A 20,886-nucleotide genomic window follows, 5' to 3' on the forward strand; every position below is an offset into this window, starting at 1 on the left:
TTAGTTAGTAGCATCTCTTGGAAGAACACACACCAAGTTTCAGCCAGATCGGTCTATTTCTTTGTGTTTGGCATTCGTTTGAACGAGGAAGTCGAGTGATTTTCAAAAAATGGACGAAAAAGAATTTCGTGTGTTGATTAAACACTACTTTATGAAAGGCAAAACGCCTCAGGAGACTAAAGAGAAGCTTGATAAACATTATGGTGACTCTGCACCCTTGATTAGAACAGTTTATAAGTGGTTTCAAAATTTTTCGGAGTGGCCATATGGGCACAAGTGACGCTGAACGTTCTGGACGCCCTGTTGAGGTTACTACTCCAGAAATCATTGATAAAATCCATGATATGGTGATGGATGACAGAAGAGTGAAGGTGCGTGAGATTGCTAGTGCTGTAGGCATCTCGAATGAACGGGTACATAATATTTTGCATCAACATTTGGACAGGACAAAGCTATCCGCAAGATGGGTGCCGCGATTGCTCACGCTTGACCAAAAACGAAATCGTGTGAAGTGTTGCAAGGACGGTTTGCAGCTGTTCCAGAAGAATCCGCCGGACTTTAAGCGTCGTTTCGTCACTTTGGATGAAACATGGATATATCACTACACTCCTGAGACCATTGAACAATCTAACAAGGGGGAATCTGCGCCAAAAAAGGCGAAGACCGTTCCTTCGGCCGGAAAGATTATGGTGACTGTCTTTTGGAATTCGCAAGGAATAATCCTCATCGACTATCTGGAAAAGGGTAAAACTATTACAGGTGCATATTATTCATCGTTATTGGACCGTTTAAAAACCGAGCTGCAAGAAAAACGCCCACGATTGGCCCACAAAAAAGTCCTTTTCCATCACGACAACGCACCAGCTCACACCTCAGCAGTTGTGGTCGCAAAATTAATGGAAATAGGGTTCCAACTCGTTTCACATCCCCCCTATTCTCCAGACTTGGCTCCCTCGGACTACTATTTGTTCCCCAATATGAAGAAATGGCTGGCGGGAAAAAGATTTTATTCAAACGAGGAGGTGATTGCAGAAACGAATGGCTATTTTTCAGACTTGGATGAATCCTATTATTCGGAAGGGATCAACAAACTAGAGCAGCGTTGGACGAAGTGTATAAGCCTAAAAGGAGACTATGTTGAAAAATAAAAAAGGTTTATCCCCAAAAATTATGTAGTTTTTATTTTTGCACGGACTTTTCAAACGACCCTCGTATGTTGATTTGTTAATAAATATCATTATAATTAATGAAATAATCTGTATTAAAAATAAATAAGAACCCGAAATAAATATAAATTAATTCATTAAATATATATTTATACTGCGGCCCTCGGTAATAAACCAATAACCTTTTGCGGCCCTTTACAGAGAAAGTTTGTCCGCCCCGGATCTAGAAGATGCTGCAGGAAGAGATAACAATGAATGAATAAATCAAACAAATTTTTTATTATTATTTTTCTTTTTTTGTTTTCCCCACCCAAAAGAATACCCCTTGTTAACAAACACCAATGAAGTGAAAGAATTTGTTCAAGGATGAACTAAAATACTCAATATTCTTGATTAATTTTCCACATTTAAGACATCATACTCTTGTTCCAACGTAAGAAGATTATCTTGGGCATCGTAGAATTCACTGTCGTCCATCCCCTCTCCAAGAAACCAGTGAGTGAAGGCCCGTTTCTTCAACATGATGTGATACTTATAATTCAATATTGACCATGCTTCTTTTATAGCCGTTGTGTTACATATTAAGCACACTGCTTTCGTACTGCTTGCATTCTCACTGTCTTTCAGCGTACATGGTATTGAATCGTTAATACCAACCTTGAACCCAGTCGGCGACCAAGGTACAAATTTTACACCTTTTTTACCTTTTATCTGATGTATAGCTTGGTTAACATCTTTGGCCAGTACGTCACCTCTGTATAAAATGCAGCATGCCATATATTTTCCTTGCTCATTTTCACATTTCACTAAACGATTAGAATTTTCAAAACAAGTACTAGTCATTTCGGACACTGACATACATTCACGACTAACTTTTTGTTCGCTAATTATTGGCGCATAACTTATTACTGGAAAATGAATCCTTGGAAATGGTACTAAGTTGGTTTGGAAATCTGTAAAATCAGAATTCAGTGTCCCTTGGAATCTGATGCTGGCCGTTATACTGCTGATTGTTTGCGCTAACAGATGATTTAAGTTTTTATACGTTGGACTGTCAATTTCTAATTTACTTTGGCATATGTTGTACATTGCTTCATTGTCTGCCAAAAATACGCAGGATGTATTTAGGAGATTTCTGCTGGTTGATAGTACGGCATTGTATGGTTCTACTACGGAAGTTGAAAGCTGTAACACATTTTGATTTGAAACATTAATTAAATATTTTTAAGAGTAAGAAGTATCCTACAACTCTTTTTGCAAAAACTTATTTTCAAATTGACTTTTTCGATCTTAATATTTTGACTAAAACTCTGTTTTACTATAAAGTTAATCTCATGAAATAGCGATCGAAATAATAAATTTAACCAGTTTGAGAAAAACAAAATTCATAGAGATTCGAATATACAGGGTGTATACGGAGGAGAGGTCGAAACTTCGGGAGGTGATTCAGCAGCTCAAATGCAACAACAAATATTCTCTTCACTTTGGCCCGATTCTCAATAGTGTCCAAGATATTTGCATTTTTAACTTTTCCGTCGATATTCGCGTTTTTCGCCATAAAAATGGCCGTAACTTTTTTATCCTTTGTCCTGCAACAAATCTGCTTATACCAAACGAAAGAGCATTAAATTTCCTATAAATAAGCTCAATACCGAGCCTCAAAACTCTTCTTATAACAATGAACTTTTTACTTGAATGTCTAAAAATTTCGTTCTCGATGATTTTTGTTAAAATTTTCAACTGCATTTTCTCAGTGGTTAATGAATCAAGGAATTACATAATTTCAGAAAAAGTTGCGCATTTATTGAGCTTCAAGATCATATGGATTTTTTTGGTTTTTAATAAAACCCTACCCCGAACAGAGGAGGGGTGTAAATGCAGAAAACTGGGATTTTGCGAACTGACTTTTCATTACTAATTTACTCAAATGTCAATTTTTGGGGAAGGAACAAAAAGAGAAGTAACCATTTTAGTTTTTCGCAATTATTATTTAATAAAACGGAAGTAAAAAATAAAGTAGCAATAAAACGCAGTAGTTGACTACAACTGTTGGTGCAACTTATTTTAATGACATAATGGAGGTTTTTTTTGATCAAAGTTAACTAATAATAATTCAAAAATAAAATGGTTATATTCTTTTTGTTCCTTCTCCAAAAATTGATTAGTTTTGATTTATTATTAATTAACTTTGATGAAAAAAAACCTCCATTTTGTCGTTAAAATATGTTGCGCTAACAATTGCAGTCAAGAAACTAAAAATTTGCTAAAATTCTTTCCCACTTCCTTGTTTGAATAGTTCGAACGATTTTTGTAGCAATTTTAACTAGGTACCTGCCTGTTGTACTTTTTCACTTCTGTGTTTTATTGCTACTTTATTTTTTACTTCCGTTTTATAAAATAATAATTGTTCTAAACTAAATTGCTTACTAAAATGGTAAAAATTGATATTTGAATGAATGAAAAGTCAGTTCGCAAAATCCCAGTTTTCTGCATTTACACCCCTCCTCTGTTCGGGGTAGGGTTTTATTAAAAACCAAAAAAATCCATATGATCTTGAAGCTGGATGTATTCCATTGGACATCAAAAGGGAGCCCATACAACAAGAAGATGAGAACCACTAACAAGGGTCATTTCGATCTTGTGGCTCATCTAAAGATTGCGAAAGATTTTTGATAATTTTTTGTTATTCTAATCAATTAACAATTTAAATTTCTCAGTTAAATATTTAATTATAATTACCGTTGGGGACGTAAAAATTGCTGAATCAAGTACACTGGATTTGTTGTACTCATTTGCCAGATGTTCATTAAGCAGCGCATGCAATCCAGAACCGGTTCCGCCTCCGAATGAATGGAAAGTCATAAAACCTTGTAACTTTTCACTAGCTTCTGCCATTTTCCTAATGCAATCCATCATACGGTTAATAACCTTTGTACCACAAGCGTAAAAACCTCTTGCATAATTGTTAGCTGCATCTTCACATTCATTCAGTAGTGCAGTTGGTAGAAACAACGATTTTAAATCGCCTCTTCTTATTGTATCTATTTGGAAAATTGGTTTTTTTATCAATGTTAATTTAAATTTCCATTTTTTAAGGTTGTAATTGTCAAAAATTTTATTGAGCTAATGTAAGCCCATTATGATAGGCGCAGTTATGTGAGTAAATTAGATATGATTGAGCTGCCATGGGTACATAAAAGAGGTTTTTAGGAATTGGTCTCTTCCACTCTGCGAGTATATTTGAGGAATGGAGGGAGCTCATTGTAAGAATAACTTTATGAATTGCATAGTCCGAGGCAATACGAAACAAAAGCCGATTGGTTTAGGCTTCTCGAGAAGGACCTGTTTCGCACACTTTCAGTGTTATCTTGAAATTTTTCTTTATTCACCAAGAGTTTTGATTAACTTAAAATCAATTTGCAGTAACTGAGACTAGTTAGCTTGAGAAATTGAAATTTATTAATAGATATTGAGAAATTGATGTAAAAAATAATGAATATTTAAAAAATCAATTTTACAAATCATTACCGCTCCCAAGATGTTGAAAAAGCAACAAAAAAATATTCAGTAGTCATTTTTGCAATATTAGCAATCTTAATTGCGTAGAACTAACTAATTATGACTATCCAGTGCCACCTAGACCCTACTGCGACTATCCAGTGCCACCTAGACTCTACTGCGACTATCCAGTGCCACCAAAAGACTCAACTATGTCTACCTCTCTGTTATCTTCATTTTAAGGAACTACAACCCAATTACATCCCGAAAATATATGTACATATTCCTTAAACTCAAGTGATTCTTTTAATCATTTTTTATTAGATTGTTTTTTTCTCGGTTCAGTTGGTGTATAACACCTTTAGTGAACATCTATACAAAGAAATGTAAAGTGTTGACTTTGTTTCAGATATTAAAGACTGGACACAATTTATATTTTACATTTTGTAATTCTGCTTTAAAATTTTACTAAAAGAATCGAGTAAAGGTCTTTCTGAATTATTTGTCAGTGAGGCCAATTAATGTTACTTTTTTAAGAGTCCTCGGCTCTAAGTTATTCTTTTCTCTCTTTTATCCACGATTATCCCGGTTTATCTTATAATTATTTTTGTAAATTGAGGAAAGTAGATGTACTTCTTGCAGTCTCCGGTTATTTTATATTTTGAATTTTGAATTTAAATTTAAATTAAATTTTTAATTTTTAATTAAGGTATGTTTCTTTTCCATATCAAAGTTTAAAGCTGTTTTTTGTAATAGGTGACTGTTATTCACTTAATGATTTAATATCCGCAATTCTTAATGATGGAAGGTTATTAATTAGAATTGTTACCAATAACTGAAGGTTCTAAGTCAAGAAAAACAGCTCTTGGTGAATAATTTCCATTCGCATTTTCTGAGAAAAATGAATAAAATCCTTCACTTGGTCCATTTTTAGCAAAATCCGTTTTTTCTTTTACATTCATTTGTTCAAAACTTTCCCTAAGATTTGCGCTGGTCAGGGATTGGTCTCTGCCGATGAATGTGCCATCTATATTTAGTCCATGTTCCAGACAATATAATCTCCAGCAGATGCTTCCCAATTGGACGCCAGCTTGTCCAACATGAACTGATATCACTTCCCTCTGAAAATTTAAAATAATATTAAATTTCATTTATATATATATTTTTTTAAAAATAATTACTAAGTATATGATTCCTTCTTAATCCTGGGGATTAACTTACACAAAAACTGTAATCCTCCTCCTTCTCTCTATTTTGGAAAAATCACTAGTTTTTAGTTTTAAAGAAACCTAAAATGTTGATTAACAAAAGGAATACACTTAAAACAGTTGTAATTACTTTTACTACCTTACGAGATTGAACGTTGTACTTATTGACTAGGCGTCCTACTTTTGCATAATAAAGAAGATCGCAGGCTTAGCAGGAGCAGGCACACAGTAAAGCAAATAGAAAAGATTACTAAGAGAATGAAACTTCCATAAAAACTGGCTGGAACACAAAGGAGGCCACCCAAGATGTCTTCACCACCTCCTGCTAGACTTATCTTAGCTCAGGAAAGGGATTCGTCAGAAATTTTTATCTTGTAACATTTCAACATCCTAATTAAGGCATTTCATTCAAAACTACATTTGGAGCCATTGTAAAAAGGGCTGTCAAAGAAGCATATACTTTCTTCTGAAGAATTGTGAGGCACACTCTAGGATCTGGTTAAAGGAGTCTGACAAGGTTCGCTCAAACGAAATTCTTGGACGAAAGAAAGTCTCAAGCTAAGGAAGATGACTTGCCACATTACAGTAAATCGCCATTTGATTGAGGAAGTACCTACATAGAACTGGGCTAGCTGCGGAACCGTAGCCTGCCGAATCTCTTCGAACCATCTCCTCGAATAATGCTACCAGTTTTTAACATTTATTTCTAACTTTATTAATTCGGAGCCGAACCAGGAATCTTAAGTCTTCGCTCCTCTCTGCTCTGACTTTCTTGGATGGCACAAGGCTATTGTAATTTTTTTTCTCCGGTGACTTTACTTATAGCCTAATCATACATTATTATACTTCCCTATGGGGAGCGTCGATTCCTGGTTAGATTAGATAATTTTCAAGAAAATTATTTGCCTTTTATCATAAAATTAAGTAGCTCCGTAGTATTATATAAAAAGATTAAGAAAATAAACTTACCATGTTTTGTTAAATTTTATTTTACTAAAATTTGGAATTTGGAATTACTAATAGTAATTAATGTATTTAAGGGATCATTTAGAAAATAATAACAAAAATTTGAAAATTATGAATCTAAACCGATTGTTATTTGTTGAATTAATTTATTTACACATGGGTGTGTTAATTCCAAGTACATGTGTTAATTCTAACATATTTTGTTGAATTCTTTAAGTCTGATTAATTATTAAGAGAATCTTTTGAATATAAGTGGGGTCCGCAGTATTATGATTATTTTTTCTCTACTACTTTCTAGAGTTGTTAGAAATTCAATATTTACTCTCGAAATCGTCAAATGCCTGCCTACAAGTGTGTTAGGAATAGAAATCATTATCAATAATCTGTAGTCCAGAAGCAAAAGATAAATTTTGAGATATATCTGGATCGCACAATTGTAAGAATACTTCGCAATAAAACTGCAGGAAGCCTCTGTATCGAGAGGTCCGATGAGTAGGGCGGGTGAGGCAGAGTCTCATAGCCAAGCTCCAACAACTTTCGGGAAGTTAAACGTGAGATATGTGGGGCCGAGCGTTGTCATGCAACAGAATGGGCCCCTTTCGATTGACTAAAGATGGCTTCATTAATACCAATCTCTGATGCATTATGCTAATTTGGTTACAATACGATTCGGCATTGATGGTTTCTGCCAGGATTCAAGAAGCTGTAATGAATCAGACCAAATGAAGCCCACCATACAGTAACCTTTTTTTTTTTTTGATGATTTGGGGGCTTTGGAAAATGTCGGACTGCTTCTCCTTTGTCAAGCCACTGCTGTTGTCGTAGAGGATCCACTTTTCATCGCGTCACAATTCTGGACAGAAAAGGATCGCTGTGTTGTTTCAGCAAAGAAGTGCAGCACAAATTTCATACCGCTGATCATTTTGACGGTCGTTTAATGTGTGAGGAATCCAATACTTAAGGAGTAAGGGGGTCCAACTGCCACCACCTTAACCGCGAAGTGCCTTTATCCGAATTATCCCGGGAATTTAGAAATTTATCTTTCAAATAGAAGTTGTTTGAACTACTTCGGTACAACAAACCTAACTCCTACTACTAACATTCAAAATTTTATATTTTGGCTCTTATCCTGCACTTTTTATAGTCTAAAGGAGTTACCGGCCGAAGGAGCAGCTTTTAATCAAGGTTGCAAGCTTACTTTTCTCCTTAAATTTACACTCACTCACTATTAGCCAGCTTAAGATGTAGTATCTCTAAATAATGTTCTTATTATACTAAGGATTCAAAATTGGCGAAGAATCGGTCCAAATAAAAACAACAACTCGTCTTTTTGCCAAAGTTTCTTAACTTTCAACTTAGACACCACAACTTAGATAATAAATCCAATTTTGACTTCCAGAATGTGACAGTACTCGATAGGGGAAAAAACCAGTACAAACGAAATTTTCTAGAAATGTGCCTCATAGTGAAACAAAAAACACAGTTAACTTTAGAACAGACACATCGAACATAGCCAATGGCTATAATTTTATTTTAAAAAAATAAAAAGATATCAAACTTTTGTACAAGATTATTGCTGCGTTTTTTAAAATTTAATTCTGATCATTTGGTTCATTTGTATTTAGTTCATAGGGGTTTTTTGTTTTTCCTGTTTGTCTTTAACGTTTTTGTACCAAAAGAAATTTTCCAACATCTATTCTACTCTTTTGTCAAATTGAACTACACTAAAATAAAAGCTTATATTTCAAATTTGGGGATCTGTTACTCTGTAACCCTTAAACATCCCTGGCTAAACATGTATAAACAGCAACCTTGACAAGCATGCTTTATACACAATCATTTTGTGCAAGCATGCTTGAGGTTTAGTAAGTTTTTTTATTTTTTATTTTTGCGTAAGCCCGCTGATTGTACAGCTGCTTTATAATTGATGAAATTTTCATCTGCCATGCTTGTGCAAGCATAACTGAACATATGCACAAAGCTTTATACATTTTTCTTTACGTTGAATTATAATTGAATTTTTTAGTAACTATTTTCAGATTCCTTTACATTTGTGTAAGAGAATTTCATTTTTAATATGTTGTATAAAATTTACGTTCATAAAAGTCTCCAAAAAAATAAAATAAACTTTTCTCTGATCAGAAGAAGGATTAGTGTACAACTTCTCATGATCATACACTGCTCCACAAAAAAAGTGGCGCACTTTAAAAATGCGTTATTTTTTTTTCTCTGTAACTTTTTTGTTCTACATTTTATTTTAGTTAGCAAATATAAGAAGTACAAAGTTACGGGAAGGCTAAAATAACATAAAAAATGATCTAAAAGAAATGAAAACCTTTAATTTAACAAAAAAGTACTTCTCGGCAAAATATTAGTTTGAAAAAAAATGTATTTCTTCTGATTAAAAAAAGAGAAAAAGAATTTTAGTAACGTGTACTGCTCGCATTACTGCATCCAATCTCCTCGGCATACTACTTATTAAATTTCTCACGAAATGTTGTGCTAATTCCTCCCATATCTCCACCAGAGCACCTCGCAACTCTTCTAAGCTCCTGGGAGGATTATTTCTCCATCTTAATCGCCTACCCAGCTCATCCCAAAGATGTTCGATTGGATTTAAATCCGGGCTGCGGGCTGGCCACCTCAAAACACGAATGCCAGTATCCTGTAGATATTGAACAACACAGGCGGCAGTGTGTGGCCGGGCATTATCTTGCACACAAATAAAATTTTCCCCAATAAATGGTGCATAGGGTATCACATATTGCTGCAAAATTTCCCTCACATACAAATCTGCATTCAAGATTGCCCTGTTGAACACGTGGAGCTCAGTATAAGCCCCCACAGAAATCCCAGCCCACACCATCACTGAACCACCTCCGTATGGTAGTCTACCAGAAATATTGCACGGAGCGTAGCGCTCCCCAGGCCTTCGGTAAACTCGTCGCCTCCCATCAGGTGCGTAGAGAGCAAAACGGGGCTCGTCTGAAAAGAGAACGTTTCTGCAATCGTTTTCAGACCAGTTGCGGTGTTCCCTAGCGAACTCTAGACGGGCTCTCCGATGGTCTACGGTGAGCAATGGTCCTGTGGCTTGCTTCCTAGAGCGTAAATTCATTTCAGCGAGCCTTCTTCGTACATTTTCGGCACTGACTGAAACTCCACGAACAGTAAGCAGTGTTTGAGCTGTTTCATAAGCAGTTGATGTACGATTTCTCAGATTGTGACTTCTAATAAATCGGTCATCAAGTGCTTCTGTGGCTCTTGGTCGACCCGAACCTTGTCTGCGAGTGCAGAGGCCTGTCTCCCGGTAACGATGGATGGCTCTACGGACGGTGGTCTCAGGCAACCCTAACGTTCGTGCTGCGTACCGCTGACTCCGTCCATCCTTAACTAATGCAATAACACGGGCCACTTGCTCTGCTGAAATTCAAGTTTGCAATGCTTTCAGCTTGAAAAAAGTCGAAACGCAACTGTAGAGGTCAATAAATTTATTTACTGTTGAGGTAAAGTTCATGTTGTTGTTTACACTAAAAGACCTAAGGGGATTAAACGAGGAATTGCTTCTCTATTTACAAGAAACTTTGGGCCGTGATTCGATTAATTGTTCCCTGACAGTTTATGAAAATAATTAAAACTAATAATCTTTCCCCAAAATGTGATAAAACAAAAAATAAACGCATTTTTCAAAGTGCGCCACTTTTTTTGTGGAGCAGTTTATTTTGGGAATAATAAAAATTATTGGTCATAAATATAAAAGTGTAAAAGAATTTAAAGATTAAAAATTAATATCATCTGTTAAAAAGTGTTACTATCTTGGACATAAAGTAAATAATAATTCTATAAAAGTTATGCTGCCCACACCGTTAATGTGAAACACCAGATAACAACTACATCCCCGTTACGCTCTAATTCCTGGCAGAGCCGATCAAAGGGAACCTATACAGCTTGAAAACCCCATCTGTTTTCCATATTTTTATAATTTGCATAAAAAAAGTTATGCAAAAGTTATACTTTTTGCACGAAGTAAAAGTAGATTTCAAATTTCTCCAGCGTTCTTGTTAACTCTACTTAACTGTCATTGCTTTCTTGATGCAGAAGTTGCTTTTATGCACCTAGACCTAACGAAGTGCATAATCAAGCTCGTGTATAAAGCTTTATATTTCCTTCATTCTTGTTATGCAACGGCCAAGTTATTATTTGCATTTAATAATATTGCTTTGCAAACAATGAAGTTTTTCTATTTAGGATCTATTTTAAAATAGTCCTTGATTTGAAACGATTAAGTACCTGTTTTGTATTTTGATAAATTGATGGCGTATTTCTTAATGGCTAATGTAGTTATTGTTTTCAGGTAAGGAAGAATATTTCTTTGTTGGTTCTTTGTCTGGTGGTAAGTCAATTTGTTTTACTTAGCATAGATCACAATCAAGTTTAAAAATACTTAGATTGTCCGTTAACCTTTTAACTATATAATTTTTTTTTTTTGCACATCGACATCTAAGGCCATCAGCGCTTTATCTCATTACTTATACTCCAAACAGTGAAAAGAAAAACGTTCATTTTTAACTTTTCACTCTCTTACGAAAAATCTGTTTTCCATGTTTAATGTCTTGTAAGTAGAATTGGAGAGAATTTGATGCAGTTGGCGTGCAACATATTTCTTAGAATTCTTCTATTCAGATTGATACATACATACGAGGGTCGTTTGAAAAGTCCGTGCAAAAATAAAAACTACCTAATTTTTTGGGGTAAACCTTTTTTATTTTTCAACATAGTCTCCTTTTAGGCTTATACACTTCGTCCAACGCTGCTCTTGTTTGTTGATCCCTTCCGAATAATAGGATTTGTCCAAGTCTGAAAAATAGCCATTCGTTTCTGCAATCACCTCCTCGTTTGAATAAAATCTTTTTCCCGCCAGCCATTTCTTCATATTGGGGAACAAATAGTAGTCCGAGGGAGCCAAGTCTGGAGAATAGGGGGGATGTGAAACGAGTTGGAACCCTATTTCCATTAATTTTGCGACCACAACTGCTGAGTTGTGAGCTAGTGCGTTGTCGTGATGGAAAAGGACTTTTTTGTGAGCCAATCGTGGGCGTTTTTCTTGCAGCTCGGTTTTCAAACGGTCCAATAACGATGAATAATATGCACCTGTAATAGTTTTACCCTTTTCCAGATAGTCGATGAGGATTATTCCTTGCGAATCCCATAAGACAGTCGCCATAATCTTTCCGGGCGAAGGAACGGTCTTCGCCTTTTTTGGCGCAGATTCCCCCTTGGTAACCCATTGTTTAGATTGTTCTTTGGTCTCAGGAGTGTAGTGATGTATCCATGTTTCATCCACAGTGACGAAACGACGCTTAAAGTCCTGCGGATTCTTCTGGAACAGCTGCAAACCGTCCTTGCAACACTTCACACGATTTCGTTTTTGGTCAAGCGTGAGCAATCGCGGCACCCATCTTGCGGATAGCTTTGTCATGTCCAAATGTTGATGCAAAATATTATGTACCCGTTCATTCGAGATGCCCACAACACTAGCAATCTCACGCACCTTCACTCTTCTGTCATCCATCACCATATCATGGATTTTATCAATGATTTCTGGAGTAGTAACCTCATCAGGGCGTACAGAACGTTCAGCGTCACTTGTGCCCATATGGCCACTCCGAAAATTTTGAAACCATTTATAAACTGTTCTAATCGAAGGTGCAGAGTCACCATAATGTTTATCAAGCTTCTCTTTAGTCTCCTGAGGCGTTTTGCCTTTCATAAAGTAGTGTTTAATCAACACACGAAATTCTTTTTCGTCCATTTTTTGAAAATCACTCGACTTCCTCGATTCAAACGAATGCCAAACACAAAGAAATAGACCGATCTGGCTGAAACTTGGTGTGTGTTCTTCCAAGAGATGCTACTAACTAAACATAACCTCGATACGCGCCAGTAGTGCTATCTCTCTGACTTTGCACGGACTTTTCAAACGACCCTCGTATATACCTCATTTCTTTTTCTTGGCTTACAAATAAGAGACCTAACTAAACTATAACTGCACTGTTTACGTCTATTTCCAGATTTATAAACATCCCAACTTGTATCGTCTTCCAAATTAGGTGCCATGGACAGAGGCGCCCATTAAATGTACTTTGCTGGGAATTCCTAATATTAACCATTAAATAAAATCCAAGACCTAGTCCAGGAATCGAACCCAATACCACAATCCATCTTTGCTTTGCGAGGCTCGTCACTAACCTTTCGGCTACCGTGTCGCCTCGAATTGTAAAGTAGTAATAAATAAAATTTTAATAAAATTAATGCACTTACAGCTGTTCGAGCTAACAAGAGAGTCAATTTTAAGTAGAGACATTTTTCCAATTTCAAAAACGGATTAAATTAAACCCATTTCCTGTTGATTGTTCTCGTATTCATGCAACTATTTTTTTTGTTTATTTGCCTATTTTTTTCAGGCGGGGCTTAACGTCCAACTACCAATTAGGTGTCGTGGATGGAGGCGACTAGCAAACATACTTTACCGTAAATTTCTTTTATTAACCATTAAATAAAATCCAAGGCCTAAGACCGGGAATCGAACCCACTAAACCAACAATACATATTAGCTTTGCAGGTCTCGCCTTTTAATCGCTCGGCTACCGTGGCGCCTAATGCAACTAATTTTCTAGCCTCGGTTATGTGGTTTCTCCCTAGAGAAACCTCTTTTATCTTTTTACTCAGTTCCTTCCAAGCGCCCCAAAACTCCGTCTAACTTGTGTATTATAATTTTTTTGAGTATTTTAGTGTACGTATGTACCGCCGAAGCGAATACTTATAATTTTTAGATTATTTTCAATTTCTTAAATCTTATTTCGAATTTTCAATTTTCCGACAGAGTCTGCAAACTTTAAACTTCCTAAAGTTGTGCGCTTGAGTATTATACCAAGAGTAAATTTATGACTCATCATTATTCGTGCCTTCGGGCAGAGAAATTTGCATTTCAGAAAGGGACATCACAACGAAACTGTGCTATTTCTTAGACAGTTTCTCCTTTCTTAATTCAAATAGTTGAATGACCTAGAATTAGATACATTTATATTTATGCTTCCTAGCTAAGCTTGTTTGAAGAATGCAATGTATCTCCATCGGTAATGGGATATCGCTCTCAAAATAGGAATGTTATACTAGGAGTCAACACTTTAACTGACCTAAAGTGCACTGAAATTGCACCATTGAGCAGGTTCTTATCTTTGCTTGCAAACAGTTTTCAAAATTACTAATGACCAACTTGAGATAGCTTTATTTGAAATTTGATTCCAGAGAGTGTAGATTGATTAGATTTGGAGCGGCCGTGGGCCACAAACAATTCCATCGCCTGGGATATCCAGTTACATTTTTAAGAGCACGTTTTTGTAGGCAAGATTAGATAATATTTTATTTATTGATACCTACGCTAGGCAACCTATTCATTTATTTTACCGAGTCTAATACTCGTAAATATCATTTCATTCTATGTATTTGGGATTTGTTTATACTGGTAGAAGCAAATGGAAATATAAAGCTTCCTGGGATATTTCATTTCTTTGAGATATTGAGATGGGAGATATTGTGTTATCTCATTTTCTAAAAACCACTTGGTCTGATTCGGAAGGCCTCAAAACATACATTTCTTAGAAAACTTAACTTTGAAAATTAGACCCTATCGCACTTTTTTACCACAGCAGAAACAAAATGTGATATTCAAGTAATATAAGAAAGATGGAGGTTAGTAATGTTACAGTTATTCAAATTAATAAGAATTTTGAGAGCAAATGGTTCGAGGAAAGGAATTAACTACATATAAGAGTACTGGATTCTCCGCCAGGTTCGAATCTAGTTGCTGGTTCTTAGATTTTCTTTTATGTAGGAGCTTCATACAGCTCTCTTTAACAACAGAACACTGGCCAGAGTCCAGAAAAAAGCTCCCGGTGCAATGGACCCCAAATTTTGATGCGTCTTAAATTAAAACTTTATTTAGTAGCGTGCAGGTGCCTCAGATGCAGGCGGATATCAAAAAAGCTTTGATAAAAATTACCATATAACTGTGGTTATAAGTTCTTGGCCAAGTTCTCGGGATTAGGACCAAATACTACAACACATCTCACTCTTGCGGTCCTCGTCTTTAACGATCGGCTCTTATGCACCTTATTGAATAACATTTATCAGCCACGATGAGTATGAAAAAAGACACTACTAAAATAGCGAGGAAAGGTTACGATTTAAGTACAGCTAAACCTTGGAATATGGAGGAACCTAATTAATAATGAAAAATGAGCATCAAAGAAGTCCTAGCCTTCTAAAGATCGTTCCCATTTCTAAATGTTTAGTTCTTAAAAGCTTTCTGTAGAGCTAATATTATTTGAACATTTAATCTGCATTTAAATTCAAGCAAAAGCAAACAGTTACTTCTCTTAACCTGTAGTGGCCAACCAAGGATGGTACGCATTTGTATGCTGAGTTTGGAATAACGTCTTATTGTCCGGATTTTCCTTGAAACTTTTCATTTCTCACGCGTGCTCAAGTATTGAGGCACATACTCTGTAAATTAAGATCGCTCTGTTTTCGAAAATTGGGGATATAGGCTAAATACGAGATGTGGCTATTAGATAACGAGACTGATGCTGCTACAGAAGAACTATGCAAGCGCCAAATCCTAACTACCGACAGCTGTGCAGCGTAAAACCATCTCTTTCGATTGTAGCGTCTCACGTGTTTGTAGAGAAATCTGTCTAACAGGAACCGCCGTTTGTGTGTGTAAGAGGTGTTAGTTTCGTTTTGCCGAAAACATGATACTACACATGTAGTAGAGCAACGAATTGTCGTGAAATTTCACATCAAAACTTGATAAAATCGCTACTGAAACTTATCTTTTATTAAAAGAAGTTTATGGCGATGAATGTTCATCACGTGCGCAAGTGGTTCAAGCGTTTCCAAGATGGCCGAGAAGACGTCGGAGATGATGACTGCATGGGTCGCCCTTCCACATCCAAAACGGATGAAAATATCGATTATAATTAATCAACATTACTACCGTGAGGTACTTGCTCAACTCCGTGAAAGAGTAAGGAAAAAAACGACCCGATTTGTGGAAGAACAAGTCATGGGGGTTCTCCATCAAGACAACGCGCCGGCTCACACTGCATTGTTTGTCAAGACGTTTCTAGCCAAAGTACAACATCCCAGTTTTAGGTCATCCGCCTTGTTCGCCTGACCTGGCCCCACGTGAATTTTATCTATTCCCCAAAGTCAAATCTGCAATATAAGGATCACGATTTCAGTCCGTTGAAGCTGTGAAAGAAAAAGCGGCACGCGTCATGCAGGAGCTCACAGAAAAAGACTTCCAGCACTGTTTCGAACAATGGTAAATTCGCAAGGAGCGTTGTAGGGATAGGGGAGGGGTGTATATTGAAGGTGATAATAACTAAATATATATAAATATAGAATAAAATGTTTATTGCAATAGTCTCGTTATTTAATAGCCATACCTCGTGTATACACAAAAACTTAAAATAAAATAAGTAAAATTAAAAAAAAGAATAATAATCATAAAATTGAAATATGAGCTCCCTGCTTAGTTGAAGTTAAAATTTCTCTTTTGTATTGAAGTTTTTCTAATCTCACTTTACTATGTGTATTTCTGCAGTAATTGAATGTTGATGCGGGTAATAACTAGTTATTCAGCACCATAGTTTTTTATTATTTTTATTACTATCCGCGATATAAATCATTAAATAAATAATACTAGGCAATTTTTCAAAATTTCTCCATATCGGTTAACAAGCTACGTCATGTCGTAAAACTATTTCCTCTTTATCTAGTTTTATTAAATTAGAAAATAGTGACCTTCTAAAATTCAATCCTCTTCTTTTTTTATTATAAATTTCTTATTTTTAAAACTTAGTTTTATAGAACTATTCTAGGATTATTGCGCTTTAATTTGTAAATATTGATTGAATAAATTTCTCTCACACTTTGTCTCTCTCATTCTCTAAAAAAGAAGTAATCTGACGAGCTTAATTAAAGTAATTCTCGCTTAGAGAAGAAAGTGCCTAATTAAAAAAAACTTGTCGACACTTTTACGTAATCATTCTGAATGAAAAGTTAACTGCTACTGCGTGGTTGTATATGTTTCTCTAATTATTTAAAGTAGTTTGACTTGAAAGTTATGTATATTTGTTTCCACGTTCGGTACAACGTTTCCCGAGAGAGGTCATTCAGTGTCTATGTCTGCATTGTCATTGTTGGTTCTTTATACTTTCAAATAGAAACAGTTCAAGAATGCGGCATTCTTTCTTGGTATCTAAATCAAACTTTAGGTTAATACCAGTGCAGTACACTGTTCCTATATCGTTCATTGTTTTGATATTAAGTTGTTTCAAGGTATACCAGTTTATACTCGTACGTTAGTTGACCATGATAAACTTGGAATGCTGAATTTCCGTTAGAAAGTAAATTTGAATAATCTACCAATGATCCAAACACATTTATCTCTAGATATTTGGTTTTTATTTTGAATATTTTGAAAGTTTTTACAGTGCAAACTTAGTTACTGGATATGCATCTCGATGGATTGCATTGCAGTTTATTCTTACGATTAAGGGGTGTTATTTATTTGTTTATTTATTTATTTATTGTTTTTGTGGTCTTGTTTGCACATTAACCAATTACTTTATATGAGGGCTGGTTAAAACCAACATATTGGTACCGCACAATTACTGTTGGCTCCTAACGCCTCAATTTACCTATATATTGGTGGAAAAAACCAGCCCTATCTTTTCCCAATATTCAATTTGAGGAATAGCGCAGCCTCTTTCACTTCTTTCTTCATCATGACTACATTCTGCTTCGTGGCTTCCATGAGATAAGGATATCTTGAGCGCTGCGTACTGACATTCCTTCTTAGAACAACACAATACGATTCAATAAAGGGGTGTTAAACATCTTTAAGATATGCAATTTTAGTGGTGTGATATGCACTTAAATTTTTTTTTTGTTCTTTGAGAAACTTTTCCTCGAGAAAGTAAAAAAACTGTGCTGCAATCTATCATGATAAAAATTAAAACTCCGTAAAATTACAGTAAAAGAAGTCTTTTATAAAACAATTTTAGGATGGACAGTTGTCTACAGAAGTGCGATGTGTACCTTAACTTTAGATAAGTTTTTGGCTCATTAAGAAAAGGAATGGCGCTTTAGGTCAAAGCTTTATTTGAAGCAGGATATGGTGAGTGTGATAAAACGCGGATGGTCGAGATGGTTGGGTCACTTACGTACAAAGAATGGTGGAAGACAGAATACTCAAGTTTTTACTGGATAACGGGGGAAGCTAAAGGCCTACGTTGGCTAGATGATGTGGAAGAGGACTTGAGGATATTGGGGGTGAGGAAATGGTGATAGGTGACCGCAGGACAGAGAGAGAGCAGTGGAAGGAAAGTAGTTTGGAGGCCAAGGCTCTTCATGGGCTTTTATGCTAGCCCAGAAGGAGAAGAAGAGGTCTTTAATATAAAATGCGGCTTCAGAAACAAATAGATCTCGTAATGTTAAACTCGGGTGAATTATTTTCGCTTCCTGGTACTACTATAGTAAGAGGGAACTATTGCAATCGTGCCACACACAGTGTTCTCACTATTAGAAACCATTAAGGTATCCGCTAAGATCGATAGAGTAGTTTTTAGTCAATGTCGTTTGGGTATATACTCCTGGCGATGTCTTGGTCTCTAATCTTGAACCAGGGCAAGAGAAAGTAAACAGTTGGAGAAGATAAGATAGAAAAGTAATAATAATAAAAAAAAAAAAACTAATTGAGCCACTTTTCAAAACGGAAATAAGGAAATAAATGGTCTCTGTTATTAATAATAAAATGCTATTAACAGTAGCGGTTCCTAGTAATTAAAAACTGGCGGGATCTGTGGCAAAAAAATATAATATCTGGTGTACAGGAACACTTTCACTGCGATCCTCGGGTTGTTGACTTGTAGCAACATTCCAACTCAAAATTCCCGAAAATGATTTTCTCCAAAATATTATTCAAATAAAAAACTTCTTAATCTAAATGCAAAATTGATAGAGAATGAAGGAGATACTTTCTACTTTTGGAATTTTGAACCAATAAAAACATTTAATTGCCTTTAATGATGTAAAAAAAATACAACGCTTAATCGATTATTATTCTAAAATTGTAATTTAGAGGGAAGAATATCCATTTTCTCTCCGATAGATTCTAGACAAATTTCTCAAATTAAAATTCTAGACCAACTCTAGTTGGCAGTTGGGATAATAAGTTTTAGAGAAAATCGATGTAGCTATTTTTTGAAAAATAAAAGAAGTGGAACTTCCGATTGTGGAATTTACATGAAACTCGGAAATTTAGCAATACGTATGACGCAATTCCGTAATTATACCCAGATGGTCTTCTATAGGAAAGCCTATTCGACCCTCTCTCTCAGAACTGTTTTTATTCGAATTTCCCTCGGGAAAGTTTCAAATAAAAGTTTTAGACCCATTGAAAAGTAGAATGGGTTTTAAGAAACTCGTAGGAGCCATTTTGCGAGTTGGAAAATCTATCCAGTAAAGTGGTGGTACTTTCAGTTGAGGATGGTACTTTGAGTTTGCCGTCAATTCCGCTTTTAAAGCCTAATCCAGGGGTTCCCAACCCTGGGGTGCGATAAGAATCCAGGAAAATAATAGGATATTAGTTATCAAATATTTTTCATATTTTTATTTCTCATGATTCAAGATTTTCTGTAGGAAAGTCACTTTGATCTTCTTGAAGAATTGCAATCGCAAGGATTCGCCTAAATCTTAGCGTATTTGAGTGACATAATCACTCGTATGAATGTGCTAAGTTTATCGCTTCAAGGCAAGAATATAAATTAAAATCAATTGCTATGAAAAGCTATAAACATTCAAAGACAAGCTATCTCTTTGGAGCCGGCTAGTGAAAAAAGGCAATTTCATCAATTGAAGAAATAGTTGATAATAATGAATTGTCAAGTTTGAGTCCCAGAGTTTGTGAAGGAATCATTTAAGAAGTGCTGTCAAAGTCATTTGATCAATATTTTGACGTAGGGAAATTGGAAAAGTCTGATGAATTGGATTATGAATCCATACTCTTTGGATTTAGTTAAAATGCCGGATATGGAAGAGCTAAAAGAAGATCTAACCTGAACTGCTTTCTAATTGTGCTCTAAAAGTGCAATTTAAGACAAGCACTTTGATAAAGTATTGGTGCTCGGTTTTGGACATTTTTGCTATATTGTGCAAAACTGCTCTGGCTGTACTAATTCCATTTGCAACAACTCACTCAGGATTCAGTACTCTCTTGTCAATTCAAAACAAAATCTAGGAATCGCTTGATTGCCCAGGTAGATTTGTCTGTTTCTATAAGTAACATGGTTTTATGTTTTGGAAAACTTGTAGGCATTAAACAGGAACAAAAAAGTTATTAAATTAAAAGTTATTAGCAATCTTTTGGAAGTATGAATCTCGATTTTATTATCTTGCACATATTTCAAGGAAATTTTAGTTATATTTATACTTGAACAAAATAAAAAATTTAGAAGTGAAAAAAAGGTTGGGAACCACTAGTCTAATCTAAATATAAAGTATCAGCATACTTTGTTTTGGTGATATTTTATTCACATATCTAATAACCGGGCTCACAGACTTCAAAACAGATATTGGCGCTGAAAATTATCATGATAATATCATGATCCTCCTAGTGAGTGAAAATACAAAAATAATAATCATGTTAATTGTACGATTTTATTAAGAAAATCTGCCACTTTTCATTTAAATTTTCCGTTTGCATATTTCTCAGTTACTTTCTGATTAAATTGTGGAAAACTAAATATATAACGAGATAACACGCTGCTTTCTGCAACAAGTCTAAACGCTGCTCTATCCCCATTAGGTTAGATCCAGGTTAAATCCAGTAAGTGCGCTCCGGTTGTCAGTACATATTGTTATATCTGTAATATTATTTAGTCAGTGCGTACTTCAAAACCCTCGAAGATGGCGACCAACTT

At 35.4% G+C, this 20,886-nt stretch overlaps 2 protein-coding genes across 6 annotated transcripts in view; one reads left to right on the forward strand and one right to left on the reverse strand.

The window, feature by feature from the left end:
• LOC141449514 (uncharacterized) overlaps positions 1–20,886 on the forward strand; it is a 195,413-nt gene that overhangs the window by 28,031 nt on the left and 146,496 nt on the right. The gene's annotated exons all lie outside the window — the stretch shown is intronic.
• On the reverse strand, positions 1,423–7,001 carry LOC141449515 (tubulin alpha-8 chain-like). The gene is made up of 4 exons (XM_074119038.1): positions 6,842–7,001; positions 5,494–5,785; positions 3,906–4,207; positions 1,423–2,351 (listed from the first exon to the last, which is right to left on the reverse strand). Exons 1-4 carry the CDS (start codon positions 6,842–6,844, stop codon positions 1,560–1,562), a joined length of 1,389 nt encoding a protein of 462 aa, XP_073975139.1. The 5' UTR covers positions 6,845–7,001; the 3' UTR covers positions 1,423–1,559.

The sequence above is a fragment of the Rhodnius prolixus genome, unplaced genomic scaffold (assembly GCF_049639745.1).
Source record: "Rhodnius prolixus isolate KJV_2025 unplaced genomic scaffold, Rpr scaffold_2, whole genome shotgun sequence".
Taxonomy (NCBI): domain Eukaryota; kingdom Metazoa; phylum Arthropoda; class Insecta; order Hemiptera; family Reduviidae; genus Rhodnius; species Rhodnius prolixus.